A 17,178-nucleotide genomic window follows, 5' to 3' on the forward strand; every position below is an offset into this window, starting at 1 on the left:
TACTTTTTAAATGACTACAGAGGTAAAACTGGGCATCAAAATGTAGTTCTAAAATCGGCTCAAATTTCAAATGTGTTTGACATCTGGATGAAGCTAAAAAATCTGAGTTTGCGCCCATCATACACTACGCAAGAGAACCATTCACCCAATGGTGGAAAAGCAGTTTAAAGGCTTAGTTCACTCCTAAATCAAAAATTCCAAATAATTTACTCATTCCAGCATTTTTCTCTATATAGTGGACTTAATGGGCATCAACGGGTTGAAGGTCCAAATTGCAGTTTCAATGCAGCTTCAAAGGGTCCCTGCTGAGAAATAAGGGTCTTATCTAGCAAAACGATCTGTCATTTTCTAAAAAAAAATGAACAGTACAGTGCGCCTTCCTTCTAATAAATAGCAATAGGCTAGGCTTTGTGTGACTGAAATCTGTTCATTTCATTAGGAAATTCAAGCAATAAATACCGTTTTTGCGCTCTTTAATGTGGCGTGATAGATCGTTGTAGCTTCTGTACTCGCCTGTGAGTAATCAAACGCATAGGAAAACATTTGTGATAGTTTCATTTTTGTTCTGGATCCAGTGCTCTGCTGCCACACTGGAGCGCTCTCCCCACCAACTGGACAGGGGTGGGAATTACAGTTACAAAGTACAATAGATCACCCTCAGTGTAATTGGTCAAAGTGACGGATGGCCTTCAGATTTTTCTGCCACTGATAAAAAAAAATTCCGTCAATGACAGACAATTTTCGGTTAATGCGACCAACATTCTTCAAAATCTCTTCTTTTGTGTTTACCAGAAGAACGGAATTCATACAGGTTTGGAACAATGTGAGAGTGAGTAAATGATGAGTGAATTTAATTCTTACAGTCAGTTTTCTCTTTCAGGTCAACTGTTGTCACAGTTGTTTCAAGCAAATCTTGCTGAGCAAGTTAGCTGCAAACAAAACCGCCTTGTCCTTAAGTGAAACTTGTGCTCAGCCACTGCTCTACATTGCATTATACTAAAATATAAAGGTTTTAGGTGTTATTTGAGTCTGTGATACCATTTTTAGCACATTTTCATTTTTGTATTTCTTTATTCAGGAGCTAAAATGTCTTGAAAGGGACTTTGACCATGTCCAAATAGAAGTGCAACTGAAACGGTTCCCTTAGCGTGCTCATAATCATTTGGTTTTACAGTGTAAAATGCTTTATGTTTCTGCCCTTAGGTTTAGGGGATCAAATCACTAATCCTAAGTATGAGTAATCGTAGTAGTGGCGCTTGCCTCAGTAAACACCATAAATCATGCATGCAAGCTCAATGACAGAGGTTTGACGAAAAGTGGCACATGGTTATTTCTGTTCAGTTCTTCACCTCCATGCTTCAAAGGGGCAAGGTCAGGGTGTCGGGCCGGCTAGGAAGGACTCATTCCGCACATCATTTGGCAGGAAATTGCTGCCCTACACAGTTTCACACACTGGCACACGGCCCACAAAGCCACAAATCTGCCAGCAGCATTATCGGGTATTTTAAAAACCCTTACGGGTCTCAAGAGGAGCAAGAGAAGGCTGACGGTTATTGACTCAACATGCTTTCTTGAAATTTCATTGCTGGCTCAAATCTATCAATACAGGTATGTAGAGACCTTGGCCTTGCAAGGGTATAAACGGAAAGCTTTGGATTAAATATATTGATTAGTAAGACAGAGTATGCATGCTGGGTTTAAATGCTTCTCTGCCTTCTGATAAGTACCCAGAGGATAGCAGAGTGCATTTCGTGAAGGCAAATAGTTTCAGGAACACATTGTCACTCATGTACTTTCTTTGATTCAAGTTGTCCTGGAGTTAAACGCAACTGCTCTACAAAGCCACGTCAAGTGAGACATGGAAAAATATAATAGAAAGCCAATAAGCTGCTGTCCGTTGATGTGAATGAAAAGCAGATTTTATTTGTGAATTCCAAAGAATACAAGACTTTGTGTGCATTGATTTTTAAATTCATTTATCAAATGGATACAACGTTTTAGATGGTTTCAATCAACCAAAAACTTTTATCGATTAGATGTGATAGAAAAGGCCTATTCATTCTCAGCAGGAACTTGTAAAAATATTAGTACGTCCCTTATTGCTGAGTGCTTTCAATCATCTAAGTACTTAAAAATCATATTGGACACAAAGAAAGAGCTTTGGCATTTTTTGTCCAAGTAGACTCCTTCTCCTTGTTCTGGAATAAGGATTTGGGCTGTTTTCCAAACCCAGGGTCAGTGAATCAATAACGTATTTACTCTAGAATGCTTTATGTTTGGCATGGTTCTGCATTTAGCAAAAACATGTTCCGCTTAAGAAACAGTTGACATTGCAGATACAGCATGCATACGTGAGTGTGTACTTGTAATAGTAATGTAATTCTCTTTATGCCCTGATGCTCTGACTAATGTCAAGGCAATCTTGAAAGTGGGACTCTATCAACCGTCAACTCAAGTGCTGACCCACTAATGACCCTCTCTTCCTCTTCACAGCGCAAATAAGAGCACTCAAGATTTGTTTGAATATGCATAGACTTGATGTGAATATGTATGCGCCACCACCAAACAGACAAAAAAAAAAAAAGGAGCATTATCGAGCATGCTAAACATGTGCTATATGTTGTTATATATGACAAATGACTAGCAACAGCCAAGTCAAGTCAGCTTTATTTATAGCCCTTGTCACAATACAGATTCTGTCAAAGCAGCTTTACAGTATTAAACAGCAAAATAGTGTCAATAATGCAGGAGGACAATAGTAGGTAAACACTCAATTTTTCAGCTGAAGGCAGTTCATCATTGACTCAGTGATGTAATCATTCAGCTCAGTTCAGTTCAAACAGTATCTGTGCAATCAAGTCAATAATATTGCCAGAAATTAAGTGTTCCCAGCTAAGCAAGCCAAAGGCAACAGTGGCAAGGAACCAAAACTCCATCTGTGACAGAAATGGAGAAAAAAAAACTTGAACCTTGAGAGAAACCATGCTCATTCAGGGTGGCCAGCTCTCCTCTGGCCAGACAAAACCAGCACGGTGTGGTTTAATTCCAGGCTGCAAAACAAGTCAGATTGTGCTCTGACTTGGGACTCCTACAGCCGTCTGGTTGACAAGGTCTTCGCAGGGGTTCTGTCTCTGGGGTACATCTAGTTGGGAAGTGTTCCTGGTTGTGGTTGACCTAATTAATGCAGCCTAACATTTCTTTAATAGATTTAAATGATAGAAATAGTGTGTTATGTGTAAGCCAGGTTAAAGAGATGGGTCTTTAATCTAGATTTAAACAAACTGAGTGTGTCTGCATTTTGGACCAACTGGAGTTTGTTTGTTAAATGTGCAGATAAAGTGTCCCTTACGATTACCTAACCTTGAGGTAATAAATGCATTATCGTTTGCATTTGACATTGTGAGCATAGGTCGTAATTTAGATGTTGTTTGAACATAAATGTGTGTTGGCAGTGTGTGAACACAAACACCTTATAATGATCCACCCAGTGGTATTTTTTAATCTCTATAAATAATATCCCCTTTTTCAAATCAGGCCATTCTCTGATTCTTGGCCGTGTGACATCACACAGACCAAGCACACAAGAAGACACAAGACCGCTCCCACGACTACTGATTGACACTGCCGTCTTACCTTAGACCCACCCTGAGTGAGCTGTGAACTGTCTGCCATTGTTTCGATGACGGAATGCACGGACGTAGATAAGAATGTCTCCTAAGCGATTGTGGTGTTTTGTTGTTGGATGTAATAATGAACATAGTAGTCGTCATTTACTCCTGACATCTGAGTTGCTGAAGATGCAGTGGATTACTTTCGCTTTTGAAGGGAATGCGCCTCCTGATCTACATAAATGCATCTATGTTTGCGCGAATCATTCGTGATCCAGCGTCACCTACAGAAGAAGTGAGTATATGGGTTTTTTATGCATCTTTGCAAATAGCTTTTCTTAAAGGGGTCACCGGATGCCCATTTCCCACAAGTTGATATGATTCTTTAAGGTCTTAATGAAAAGTCTATAACATGCTTTGGTTAAAATTTCTCAATGGTAGTGTAAAAAACGCCAGTGTCAATCAAACTATCTGGGAGCAGCCTCTGTCGGTGTGTTGTCACACAGACAAGATGCTGAGAATGGCTTGATTTAAGAAAGGGGAAATAATTTTTACAGATTAAATAAAAACCACTGGGTGGATTTTTATTAGTATTGTGTACACACACTTTGCTTCCGATGACCCCTTTAATAATGTGCTGGTTAACAAGTTTTGCAGCTAAATAAACAGGATGGCTCATCACCGGCGGGGTAAGCAGAGCTCATTAGCATTTAAAGAGACATGCAACAAAACGGGTTGCTGTGAGCAGAGCTGATTTTGACCAGGTAAAAAGGGTGTTGTTTTACACTATCACTGATAAATTTTAACCAAAGTATGTTATAGACTTTTAATTAAGACCCTGAAGAATTGTAATGCCACGCCAGCAGAGGGAGCCCTTACCCATGGACTGCCTGTTACCGCTCCCTCTGCTGCTTCTATGGTTAGTTCCTGTTTGGTGGCCATATAAAGAGGGCCATGCCAAACAGACCCTTGTGAAGTATTGTTTTGCCTGTGTGGACTCTACCAAGTGTTTTCCCTGTTTCATTGCCTTGTTTTGTTATTTCCACGGTTTTGTTTCATAGTCATAGTTATACCTTGTTTCATTGCCATAGTTTTGTCTTGTTTCATTGCCTTGTTTATTTGATACTTTGGACTGCTCTCTGGTATTTTGACGTTTTGCCTGTTTATTGGATTACGCTTTTGCCTTGCCCTGGATATTACTGTTTGTTTGGAGATCGACCCTGCCTGTCTGACTACGTTGTGTTTAATAAAGCTCGCAACTGGATCTATTCACGCTTCTCACGAGTCCCGTTACAAGAATCAAATCAACTTGTGGAAAGGGGCATCCGATGACCCCTTTAAGATGGAAAAATGTGGTTTTACAAATGTTAGAAACATGGCTTTCAAAGAAAAGATTGCTCTCAAATAGCACACCTAGGTTCTTAACTGATGACAAAGAATTGACAGAGCAGTCAAGTGTTAGACAGTGTTCTAGGTTATTACATGCAGAGGTTTTTGGTCTGATAATTAACACCTCTGTTTTTTTTCAGAATTTAGCAGTATGGGAAATTACTAGTCACCCAGTTTTTATATCAACTATGCATTCCGCTAGTTTTGAAAACTGGTATGCTTTGTCGGGCCACAAAGATATATAGAGTATCATCAGCATAATAGTGAAAGCTAACACCATGTTCCCTGATGATATCTCCCAAGAGTAACATGTAAAGCATGAAAAGCAATGCTCCTAGTCAGGGCCTAAAATTAACAGTAATAAATGCAAGTAAAAATTGGCAGGTATATGTAACAATGTCAGTTGGTAGTTGGCGGGTAGAACTTTTACGAAATATAAAAATGCAATGTAGTGAGAACAGCAGCCAGAGATTAGCTGTTTCTGACGTAAGGGAATAAAATAATGTTTTCCAAAGGCAAGATCATTGTGATTAGCTGTTCTGTCATTAGTGAAAAGAGCGAATCAAATAATAGGATACAAATGGGCTGATAAGCAGTGTGATGGCCAGCTTGTCTCTAGACACGGTTCTAATAACTTTTACCTGAGAAGATATTGCTGCTTCATTTCGGAAGATTACCATTTACCTTCTTTATTCTTCATAATCCGAGAATGTGGCGACACATACCTGGGGACACGCCGCCTAAATGGCGCAGTGAAGTATAGTTTGAAAGGTTGCGTGTTCGACTGCATACATACACTGAGCCGCTTCAGACAGCGCACCAGTAGCGATTCAATGGATGAAAAGACACACAATTATGTCAAAATGTGTAAAAATAGTCTTAAATGAATTATAAAGTCTTAAATGACCGTAAAGAGTTGGGAGAATATCGGATATGTGTCAGATCCGCGTTATGTGCATCAGGTTTTAAAGAGACCATGCTGCTTTTAAAATGAAACCTGCTGAAGTCTGTCATTGAAGTAAATCAAAGAACAAAAGAAAAAGAGAAATCACTCGACTGCTCTGGTTGCTGATGAACTTTTGTAGCTTGAATAAAAATTAATATGTATAGATTATGCATTTACAATTTATAGTTTATGTGAAGATTGTTTTAAAATCACGTCAATTGAAAGTTGTTATATATTTCAGAGCCTATTAAATGTTAAAAACAATGGCTTTCAATTATGCTGTAATGTTGAATGGCTATAATTAATAGGTAAATTTGAGAGAAAATGCATTTGATAAAGACAAAAACATTGTAAATATGTTTAGTCATTGTAGTAGTAATAACAGTGTTGATTAACATGTTTTTGCATGGCCGGTAAAAAAAATTTTGGCTGGTAAATTTTATCACGTCACCAGCCATTGGCAGGTGTGGAAAAAGTTAGTTTTTGGCCCTGGTCCTAGTACTGAGCCTAGTGGTACATGCTGCACTTGTGATTGATATGATACCTCATAATTCACTGCTACAAACCGATGGCGGTCAGATAAGAATGATTTGAATGTCGATGCCAATGCACTTCCACTAATGGCAACATAATGTTGTAGTCTATTCAAAAGAATGTTGTGGTTGATAGTGTAAAACACAGCGCTAAGGTTCACTGAATTTCATTCCATTTTAAGTATATGTAAAATCAAAAATAAATCTGAATTGTGTTTCAAATTTTTATTCCTGAATTAAAAAGGCTGAATATGGCAATCTGGACCTGTCTTTGGACAGGTTTTGGTTTGTCTTAAGTCAGTGTTGAAAGGTATCTGGGAAATACTTGACTTTGTTTCCAAACTAAATTTAGATTTTAATGGAAGTAGACTTACTCAAACAAACCACTTGATATTGCAAAGGCACTGCTCAGTCTGCTCCTCAAGCTTTCTTAAGGCCATTTCCACTCAGATTTATTCAGAAACTGCACTTATGGAGTTATGGACCATCTTGCTGATTTATGCATCACTGAAGTGCACTGTCAGAGAATAGTTAATATATTCTTTACATAGTAAAACCAGTGTATTGTAAAATCAATATCACTGGCTTCTGTACCAATAATGTGTCAAACTCAGAGAGTCAGAGAGTTTTATAACAGGAACTCTGGTATAAATGGAAATTTTATAAGCTCAAATAATTTTCAAGATGGATATTTTTAGGTCTGTAATATACAAAGACTTGTATTATAAATGCAGTGTTCAGTGTGACAGAATGTAAAATGTTTGCGTGTCAATATCCAATCATTTGTCTGTTTTAGGTCTCTCAAGAACTCTCAAGAACTTGACAGGCGTCAAACAAGATGTTCTTTGTGAAGGGGGTCAAAACAACACGAGTCACGCAACAAAGGTAAACAGTTGTTTACTTGCTCTAGCTGTCTCTATAAACATGCTGTGTAATTTTGGTGATGGTTGTTCATGTCTGGAACTATACATTAAATTATATATTATTTTACTGTTTCTTCTTTTCCCAGGGTAATTTATAAAAGATTGTGGGGAAATGAGCTAAAAGACAAAAAAAGGACAGAAACGGCGCTGAAGGCAGGGGAGGACAGAGCCATTCTGCTGGGTTTGGGAATGGTGTTCAGCTCAGTCATGATGTACTTTGTGATCTGTATCACCATGGTGCGTGCTTATGCAGACAGGTAGTGTTATGTCATGACTGCTTCAGTAATATGTAGCTGTGAGCTGTATATACAGTTGCAATCAAAATTATTCAACCACTTGACCTGCAGGACATTCTGTTGCCGTAAACTTGATAAACAATGAAAAAAGTCAAATTGGCTCTAAACATTCAAGTAGAAAATGTATTCAACCCCCAAAAATCAAATTTGTCTAGAATATTCTTTATAACCTCCAATAAATGTCGCCTCTAAGTGCTTACAAAAGCTTCCGGAGCACTGATAATCTTTGTTTTTTATGTTGCTACTGCTTTCTTCAAATCCCACCAGAAATTTTTAATGAGATTTAAATCTGAAGACTGAACAAGCCACTCAAAAACATTCTACAACTGATCCCTGAACCAAGCTTCAGTAGGTTTGGATGTGTACTTTGGGATGGTTGCCCGGCTGTAAAGTCCATTGATGATCAAGCTTCAATATGTGCACCCAAGGCATCACAATCTTTGCCAAAATGGCCTGATACTTCAAATAATCCATTGTATCCCTCATGCAGTCAAGATTCTGCAGCTGCAAAGCACACTTATAACAATGTTTGACAATTGTTCTTCTGCTCATAAGCCTTGCCTTTTTTTGTACCACACAATCCTTGGGTCCAAAAAAGTTTCAGTTTGGTCACATGACTCTAAAAACATTCTGCTAGAACTCCAAAGGTCTATTTAAATACATTTTTAGCATATTCAAGTCTGCCAAGACTATGCTTGTTTAGTATTCTTCTTATACTCCGCATTAAAATAGTTTTCCTCCTTTCATCAGGTCATTTTGCAAGTCTTTGGCAGTAAATCGAGGGTTTTTCTCAGTTGCTCTGATCAAACATTTTATATCCTTTTGATGATATTCTGCTTTCTGAAGATATTTTTCTTCAACGTCCTCAAAGGTTTTCTGGTACAACACATTTTAAACTTATTAATGGGCTGTCAGCTGTGACTCTATTTAGTGTCTTCAAGTCTTGCAGCCAGCAGTTCTTCTCTATAGCATTTTTTGAAAACTCTTGACTTGACTGTGTTTGCTACTTAACTTAGCATTACATCCTTAGTTTATGTATGTGTAACACCACAAGCTAATAAAAGTATACAGCTTCCAAATGCTTGACAAATGCTCTTTTTATATATCATATCTGATTGCAAAAATGACTATAATTGTATGTAATATTTTAAGCAGTTTTTATTAAAACATTTTATAATGAATTTTCATTCAATTTTTTTTTTTTTACTTTAATTCATTCACAACCAACACATTTGCTTGCATTGCGATGTATTCCTGAGTGATAAAAATAAAAAAAAAAATAAAAAGGAAAAATGTAGGACAGGATTTTTTACAACAGGATTTGATTGATTGGATCATGAAAGCTGGCATTTACAAGGAACAAGAACTGAATTTTCTGTATTGATTTTGATTGATTGATTTTTGATTGATATTGAATGTAAGGTTTCCCCCCATATTTTGAATTACGAAGGAGATCTCAGTAAACCACCTTTACTGTGGTAAACTCCACTCTAGCAAATGTTTAATCCATTATGAAAACCTTACTTTTAAGTATAACTTTAAATATTTTTCTTTTAAAAGTTTTCTTTCTTGTATTCTAGTGTATTGACAGATGAAACTACCTGCACTGTGCTAAACTCCACTCTAACAAAGGATGTCAATTGTTCGTACAACTGTGGCTCTGACTGCTGGCGAAGCTCTAAGTACCCCTGTCTACAGGTCTACGTCAGCCTGAACGCCACCGGCCGCATTGGGCTGCTCTCTCACAATGAAGAGATGCTGGACATCAGTTCTGAGGTGAATTGTTTAACAAACTAAGGAAGACCATGGAGTGAAAAAAATCCTAGTGATTCACAGTAGTTTCTCCTAGACAGCAGTAACATTAAACTGAAACCAAACAAAACATTTTCAACAGTTAGAGTCGATATAAACTCAAATAGAGTACCTTGCAGTATTCATACCCCTTAATTTTTTCCCATTTTATGCATCCTTATGTTAATCTGCCTTAAACAACATTTTTTCAGCATCAATCTACACCCCATACACCATAATAACAATGCATGAAACAGGTTTGTAACTTTGCAAATTTATTAGAAATAAAAACCATTGCATAAGTATTCATACCTTTTTCTAGGATACCTCAAATTTAGCTCTGGAGCATTCATATTGGTTGTAGATGTTATTACACTTTGAGTGGAGTTAACCTGTGGCAAATTAATTTGAATGAGTATGATTTCAAAAGGACACACTTCTCATTAAAAAGGTCTAACAGCTGAAAATGCACATCAGCACAAAAACCATGCCATGAGGGCAAAAGAACTGCCTGTAGAGCTCAGAGACAGGATTGTGTCAAGGCACAGATCTGGGGAAGAACCATTAAAAAATTCATCCACAACCTGGGCTTCAACCCAATCAAACATTGCTGAAGAAACCTGAAAATATGCTTCTGCCCACATCCAAGCTGACAGAGCTTGAGAGGTGAAGAGGTGAGTGAAGAATGGCAGATAACTGCCAATTGCTGATGTACAAAACTTGTTGCATCATACCCACAGAAGACTTGAGGCGGTAAAGGTGCTTCAACTAAGTATTGAGTTAAGGGTATGAATACTTACACAATGTACTTATTTCATTTTTTTTTTTATTTGTAATAAATTTATGAAGTTGTGACAATTCTGTTTTTGCTTTGTCATTATGGTGTATGGAGTGTAGACTGATGTGGGAAAAAAGTAATTTAAAGCAGTTTAACATTAGGCAGCAACATAAAACGTCAAAAAAGAATACTTTCTCAAGGCACTGCATAGTCAAAGTAGCAGATTTCTGTAACTAAAAAATGATTCTCTTGAAATACAAAATCTTCAACAATATTAAATAACTCTTGCCATTGTTTTTCCACAGTGTTTTTATGTGCCAAAATGCCAGAAGGATCACTCCGCCCTGCGTGTTATGATCCAGAATATTTCAGAGCATCTGAAGATGCAACAGCAGGTGACATGTTACCACGACTCCAGTGAGCATCAGGGCAGTATCCTTCTGAACCGTCTGTATGGCGGCAGTACAGTCTTCCACTCTCTCTTCTGGCCCTCCTGCATGCTATCAGGAGGAACCCTCATCATACTCATGGTCAAGCTCACTCAATACCTTTCCATACTGTGTGAACAAATTGGCAAAGCCCCAAAGTGAAAAGGGCACAGTGATTGACAGACTTAGTGAAGTGAACGGAGGAGCTTTCATTTCTCCTTCAAATGGTTTTCGGCCTCCTGCTGTTCAAGGATTGACTGGAAATTGATATGTTAGTCTTCCATGACTAAGCTATATTGTAACCACAACTCATATCTCTGAAGTGCTGTTCTATTCCAGATGGAGTTAGTGCTGTTCGGAGAAGGGCATTATTAATATATGTAATACAATATCCAGAATAATTATGAAATATAATCTAAACATTAAAACAAATTCTAATCTTATTTGTTTTAAGACTTGGGAATATTATCATAAAGTATTTTTTGTGAAATGATAATAATTGAAAAATAATTTATTTAAATAATCAAGAGTTTAAATGGGATATAATATAGTAGTGAATAAAAAATAAATCACTGATTAATGTAATATTTAAATTTTTTTTTTTAAATATATAAGATACCTCAGTGTTTGAAATTTGTTGATGTTTAGCTCATTGATGAATATGACAAATGCTCTTTTATATATCATATCTGATTGCAAAAATTACTATAATTGTATGTAATATTTAAAGCAGTTTTTATTAAAACATTTTATAATGAATTTTCATTCAAGCTTTTTTTTTTTTTTTTTTTTTTTTTTTACTTTAATTAATTCACAACCAACACATTTGCTTGCATTGCGATGTATTCCTGAGTGATAAAAATAAAAAAAAATTAAAAAGGAAAAATGTAGGACAGGATTTTTTACAACAGGATTTGATTGATTGGGTCATGAAAGCTGGCATTTACAAGGAACAAGAACTGAATTTTCTGTATTGATTTTGATTGATTGATTTTTGATTGATATTGATTGTAAGGTTTCCCCCCATATTTTGAATTACGAAGGAGATCTCAGTAAACTTAACGGATAATGTTTTGTCAGGGTATTATCTGTTTTTTTTCTTCTGATTTTTTTATTAAGGTCTTTGCACAGTTTCGAGTTTCGAAATTCTCGTCCGTAATTTTTGCACATAAAAAAATATATACAACCTTACATTGTGTCCATCACATTTACACACTCTATAAAAAATATCTGATCAGGTTCGATTTTCTGTGTTTTTGCATCCGTAGGAAGCATTTTGATAGGAAAGGATGATAAATACGAAAAAAAAAAAAAAAAAAAAAAAAAAAAAAAACCTGCATAGGAAAATTTTGGAAGTGTGCAGTGACCTTTACCGTTATTAAAATAAAGAAATAATTCATTTAAAAATTACATTTTGCTGAAAATTGTCTCGTCATCCAAGATGTAAATGAGTTTGATCCTTCATCATTCAAGTAATTTAGCATTCCATTGGATCCTATGCAGTGAATGGGTGCCGTCAGAATTTCACTGTATTCACTGCAGAGGATGTAATGCTAAATTTGTCAAAATCCGTTCCGACGAAGAAACAAACTCATCTACATGCAGCTCACTGAAATTACTCATCTGCTTAACTTCTGGAAATGGTTCATTGCCTATTCAATTCAACTGAACAATCACAATGTATAAAACACTATGGCCATAGTTAGAGCATAAGGCACTAATGTTGAATTCATAAGACACTGAATAAAGTCATTATAACTAGTAACCTTTCCGCTGCTGAAGTATTATACTATTTTCTTATCTAATGGGGTTGTCCTGCTCCGTAGGGCCTCCAGGCCTCCATCTTAAGAGTCGGTAGATCCTTCCCTCCGTCACTTTGCTCTGCTTGCCAAGTAACTCCTCTCTACTGATCTCAGTGCAGAGGAAAGCAAGATGCTGGTTGAGCTTCACCAGTCCCACCAGCAGGATTCCACCAAACAACATGACGCTGGGCCACAGCAGATAATACAAGGCTGTCTCAATGGTGTATTTCCTCCTATAGATGGCATTATTTGGGTATGTAGCACTGAGATAGCATGTCATGTTCTCTCCCCACATAATTAGCGTATTTGTGATGTTACTGGCCTCATCCTCTTGTTCTGTCTTGTTTCGGTGACATTTCGGAGTGTAGAAACACTGAGGGAAAGATTTTGCCAAGCATTAATGAAATCTCAAATTAAAATAGATATTTGTGAATAAAATTATTTTACAAAATTAAAAAATTTGGTCTTTTTAGGTTTGTGTGAGCAGCAGACTGAAATAAAAGTTGCATTTATGCAAATATGTGAGGATACTAAATGCCAATCGGTTGGCAGAATTGTAAATGAGATTGTAAATGAGATTTACAAAGATTTAACATTTTGTCTCTGTGTAACTTAATGGTGCTTTTTTTCTTATTTGAGCTTGGCACTACATAGTCCATAAAACCAGAAGAATGAAAAAGTCAAATAGGATTTGGAATGACAGCTTGACTGTCAAGTCACACTGATGTCTGTACCTTTGGCCTATATTTCACAGTGTCCTCGTCGACGTAAAATTGAAGTGTTTTTTCAGGGGTGCTGTTCACTAAAACACGCAGGCATTTAAAACTGTCAATTCCACGGCAGTCCATCACTTCATCCACCAAATCAATCTGCACTAGTGAGCAGTTGTTAGGTTTCCAGTCACTGTTAAAAACACAAACATTAAATTATGTGAAGGTTCACAGTGTAAAAATTGAAGCCGAAGCTGAACAAAATTAAACACTGGGCCAAAGGCCGAAGGCCGATTACAGAACACGGTTTTCCCCGTTTTTGTCCCCCATGTATTTTGCCAATTTTTTTTTCACCACTGAAAAAAATCTATTACAAAATAACAATTTAAAAATATTTACTTAACACTGAACATTTTTAACATTCTAGTAGACAATGTAGCCTACCAGCAAAGCACAACTGAACTTAAAATTACTAGTTAGTAAAATAGTACTCTTTGGTTATTTTTAAGACCCCCTTCTTGAATCAGAAAATATTACAGATTCTAATTTGAACACTATGTGTGAATGTTATAATAAATGTATTAATAGAGCAGTTGTAATTATTGTTATCATTATTTTTGTCTTACTTTTTTATTTTATTTTACAGAACAGTAAACAGAACAGTTTTAAATGCTTCCAAATTGCCGACATGTTGCTGCATTAGTGCCCGCCTCTATTTGATCACGTCACGTCATTGTTCGGTATCATTTATTCGGTCTTTTTGCTTATTTCTGCCGTATAATTTCGGTTGCCGAACATTCGGTGCATTCCTATTTTGTATAATTAACTTTTGACTGTTTTTGATATTTTCGGAATTTTAGTCATCAAAGCTCAATAAATATTGGTCACAGACACTGAGATTTACGTTAAATTTCACCAACCTGAATACTCACAAAAACTCCCACAGATCATGTTTCTATGCCATTTCAAGTCTTATTTTAAAGTAGGTTGTGTCAGAGTATGTGAGCTTGTTTACTTACTTTTTAAATTAGTCTTCCATATTGTTCATTCAGTCTGGTTCATGAACGCACACAAACACAAGAGGCGGGATTTATCTCTTAAGCAGTCATATCCAATCATATCGCGATGGAGGCATTGCCTCTTCTCACGTGACTTTCCCTCTGCTAAAACTCAATGGGCTGAGGGGAGGCGAGATAAAAGACGTGGAATTCCCTGTGTTACTTTTCCTGCTGGCGTCGCTGTTGGACAATGTCTCTTTAAAAAACGAGTGATTTATACACTTTTTAATGTTATATTTTGTAGTATTGACGATGTTTTATTTTTGAGCTACAATTTTTTTCTCATCCAATATTTTGAGGAGACACTGCCTCCCTTTGCTTCTCGGAGGAAATGGCCCTGTAATAAGGTATGGCTATGCTGTAAAGCAAATTTTTAAAAACCTTTCAGAGCAAAACACTTTTAGTTAAATACATGCTTAAGATACAATATTAAACGTTTTTAGCAGAAAACAAAGAAAAAAATATATATTATGTGATATTTACAGTTAAGCTATACGCTAAAAAAGTGTGAAAAGGTATGCTATTATCTTTCTTAACTAAATTAGAGTGGGCCATTTTATTCCAAAAATATTTTAAATGGATTTTATGTCACAGAATATGCTATAAAACACATTATGTAGTTTGAGATATGGTGAAAAAAAAAAAAAAGTATTTATAGTCATCATATTTCATTGGGTTGATATTAGCAACGGATATTTTAATTGCAAGATCAGCAACAAGAAAAGTACAACATGAAAGGATATTAAAGCATATAAGCAGCATATAAGCATATTGTTAAAGCAGATAAGCAGTCTACCCATCGATCTGAGACTAACCTATAGACACTTGGTTTCACCATCACGATTCCCACCAGAAAGTACATGAGGATGGAGAAGGTCATCATGGTGAAGCCCAAGAGGACGGCTCTCTCCTCTCCCACACTGGACTCTGGGATTTGAGTTCTGGCTTTCTCATTGCCCTTCATCTCCCTCTCTTTCCTCCACTTGCCTCCATTTTCCTGTTGGGCTTGTTGGAAGACATCCCTAAAAAACAGTTAAAGGAATTATTTACCTACAAGTTATTTGGGTAACTTTATGTCATTACAAGTATCCTATATGCTGTTATTTTTTCCATGGAATACAAAAGGAAACTTTCTGAACTGTCAGAAATTCATGATGAAAAACAACAACAATAACAACAAAACAATTATAGTACATACAGTCTTTATTGACTATATGTATGATTTATGACGGACTCTCAGATGCACCGCTATTGTTATATTTGGAATAACTCAATGCAAGCTACTTTCAGATGTCATACTTTCGGTGTCACAACTGGACAATTAGCTTTAATAAAGCTGAAGACCGTGGCGGTGGATGTGATCTCCATACGTACCTCATGTGTCGTCGCCGCGCGCCCTGCAGGGTGATGTTAACAGGAACACTGAAAGACCCCCCGAGGGGAATGATTCAGCAGCATTTCTATCTTACTAAGTAACCCTTAACTGGGTTACAGCACTAAATTAACACAACACTGACCCCACTTTGACAAGGTCAATGTACTATACATCCAGACATATAACCAGCGTGCTGCTTAGCCGTCAGACCTGTAGTGCACAACAGAGTGCACTTAAGGGATTGTTTTCTTCTCATCCAGATGAGATCAGCGGAATATCTTTCCTTTGCCTTAACAAGGATGCCACAGAGGGTTTCTATAGGAACCCCTGCAGCCAGACCATAATTACGTCCTAAGGGACTCTAAGCACTCCTGACAGTTTTTTTTTCTTTTTACATATAAACTATAAAACAATGAAGTAAATGAACAACCCTAAAAAGTGTCCAAATCCCAAACCTGTTTGCAGAAATTTGTCTTTACTTTCCTATAACACAGATTCTAAAATGATGTAAGTACCAAATCTTACCTCAAAACATGCGTTCTTCTGTTCATGATAGCTTTATGTAATTAAACTAGACCGACTAAATGATTCACTACACTAGTGACAAAACTGGTGACTTTTAGATTTATGAGCACAACAGTGTATTAATAAGTAATGAGTTTTTATCCAAAATAATGTTAATTATTAATGAACGATTTACTGTATATGAAAAAGTAAACAGTTTGTTGAAACAACATTGTGCACCTGATCAGCAGCTGCTAAGGCTGTAAGTATTGCAGCCTAAATAAAATAACCTGAGAAGCTGACTTTTTTTTGTGGTGACAGGGGTCTGTCATAAGGGGGTCAATGTATTTAGGGGTCCATGGCATCAAAAAGTAATTTAGGCGGCTTCAAGGGTGCTGTTATATAGCTGTTCTGACTCGCCTGAAAGAAGTGAAATAGCTGTAATTTACGTGAAATTCATTTTTATATCGGTCTAATCAAATATCATGTTTCCAATCCAGTTTGTCCAAAGGTAAATAGCACCATAGAAAAAATGAAAAAAAAAATGAAAATTTTAATAGTATCTTTGCTTGAGTGTTAATGTGAAGAACACAAACTGGCTAGTTTTACTTTTTCTATTGACTGTTTTTTTCTTTCTCTCAGAATATATGACGTATAATTTAAAAAGACACCACAATACACATTAAGGTCTTTTAGAGTTATCTTTATATATACTAAGTAAACTCAGTTTAGCATTGACTAACAAATTGTGAATATTCTGCCTAATTAGTTAGCTTTAGTTTATAGTGAAGTTAAGTGAAATATTGTTATTGTCACACCCCTGTGGACTGTTTGTGTTGGTTTCTCCCTTCTGTGCCCATATATGGTTTTCCTGTTCCTGTCCTCATTAAGTCCTTATTAGTTGATCACCCACACCTGTCCTTGTGTCATTAGCATTCCCTTATTAGTTGGTCTCAATTCAGTGTTTATGGTCCAATCACAAGGTTATGTCTGTGTGTGTGTCTTCCTGGCCTTCATGTATGAATTTACCTACTGTG

At 36.5% G+C, this 17,178-nt stretch overlaps 2 protein-coding genes across 2 annotated transcripts; one reads left to right on the forward strand and one right to left on the reverse strand.

The window, feature by feature from the left end:
* Positions 1-1,526: 1,526 nt before the first annotated feature.
* On the forward strand, positions 1,527-11,138 carry kcnmb2 (potassium large conductance calcium-activated channel, subfamily M, beta member 2). The gene is made up of 5 exons (XM_051095012.1): positions 1,527-1,608; positions 7,273-7,361; positions 7,486-7,656; positions 9,276-9,471; positions 10,570-11,138. Exons 2-5 carry the CDS (start codon positions 7,315-7,317, stop codon positions 10,852-10,854), a joined length of 699 nt encoding a protein of 232 aa, XP_050950969.1. The 5' UTR covers positions 1,527-1,608; positions 7,273-7,314; the 3' UTR covers positions 10,855-11,138.
* A 1,351-nt stretch (positions 11,139-12,489) lies between these two features.
* On the reverse strand, positions 12,490-15,720 carry kcnmb3 (potassium calcium-activated channel subfamily M regulatory beta subunit 3). The gene is given in 5 exon segments (XM_051096722.1): positions 12,490-12,886; positions 13,230-13,397; positions 15,078-15,284; positions 15,637-15,695; positions 15,697-15,720. Coding segments are annotated over 5 exon segments (855 nt in total).
* Between the last annotated feature and the right edge of the window lie 1,458 nt (positions 15,721-17,178).

The sequence above is a fragment of the Labeo rohita genome, chromosome 2, assembly GCF_022985175.1.
Source record: "Labeo rohita strain BAU-BD-2019 chromosome 2, IGBB_LRoh.1.0, whole genome shotgun sequence".
Taxonomy (NCBI): domain Eukaryota; kingdom Metazoa; phylum Chordata; class Actinopteri; order Cypriniformes; family Cyprinidae; genus Labeo; species Labeo rohita.